Source organism: Hippocampus comes, unplaced genomic scaffold (assembly GCF_001891065.2).
Source record: "Hippocampus comes isolate QL1 unplaced genomic scaffold, H_comes_QL1_v1.1 C16718054, whole genome shotgun sequence".
In the NCBI taxonomy this organism is placed as follows: Eukaryota; Metazoa; Chordata; class Actinopteri; order Syngnathiformes; family Syngnathidae; genus Hippocampus; species Hippocampus comes.
The window spans coordinates 1-740 of record NW_017837443.1 but is presented as its reverse complement, the minus strand read 5'-3'; the positions used below and the strand labels follow the sequence as shown (position 1 = coordinate 740).

Here is a 740-nt window from a genome sequence, read left to right as displayed (position 1 = left end):
GATGAACTGGTCAAGCAGAAGATTCACCCCACGTCGGTCATCAGCGGCTATCGCCTGGCTTGCAAGTGAGACACCCCCCCGAAGAAGGTTGGTCATCTGTCGTCGACTCGAGATGGTCTGACACAATTTGACTCGGTTGCTTCAGGGAGGCGGTGCGTTACATCAACGAGAACCTCACCATCGGAACAGATGACTTGGGCAGGGAGTGCTTGCTCAACGCGGCGAAGACCTCCATGTCCTCCAAGATCATTGGAGTGTATCCTTTCTGCTTTTGAGACGTTACCGATGCGAAACCGTCTCTGCGCGATTGGCCGCCTTAACCCGGAGTCGCCAGTGACGCCGACTTCTTCGCCAACATAGTGGTGGACGCCACCCTGGCCGTGAAGTTTGTGGACGGCAAGGGAATGGCCAAATACCCCATCAACTCCGTCAATGTGCTGAAAGCGCACGGTCGCAGCCAGAAGGAGAGCTTCTTGGTCAACGGCTACGCGCTCAACTGCACGGTGGGCTCGCAAGGTACGTCGCTTCCGGAACATTACAGAATCGAAAGCCCCATTTCCCATTTTTATTTGCTGCCGTGTCTTTTGCCATGACGTTGGCAGTGATACGCGTGGGATACAGCATCCTGGCTTTGGCGAGAATGTGTTCACGTTGGCTTGTTGCGCGTGACAACGCTTTCCTGGCCAGACACTCATTGCGACTTGTATCAAATGAAACCTGCGAGGAACTTTTTTTTTTTT

General features: G+C 53.8%; 1 protein-coding gene across 1 annotated transcript; it reads left to right on the top strand.

The window, feature by feature from the left end:
* The first annotated feature begins 6 nt into the window (after positions 1-6).
* Positions 7-608, top strand: LOC109508992 (T-complex protein 1 subunit alpha-like). Its single transcript, XM_019858934.1, has 3 exons — positions 7-65; positions 146-256; positions 335-608. The coding sequence occupies exons 2-3, from the start codon at positions 234-236 to the stop codon at positions 591-593; spliced, it is 282 nt and encodes a 93-aa protein (XP_019714493.1). The 5' UTR covers positions 7-65; positions 146-233; the 3' UTR covers positions 594-608.
* The last annotated feature ends 132 nt before the right edge of the window (positions 609-740 follow it).

Excerpts from the sequence above, each read along its gene's own strand:
- LOC109508992 (XM_019858934.1), top strand. The coding sequence starts at position 234 with ATGTCCTCCAAGATCATTGGAGT. Across the intron at positions 257-334 it reads TCCTCCAAGATCATTGGAGT|TGACGCCGACTTCTTCGCCA; the intron begins GTATCCTTTCTG and ends CGGAGTCGCCAG.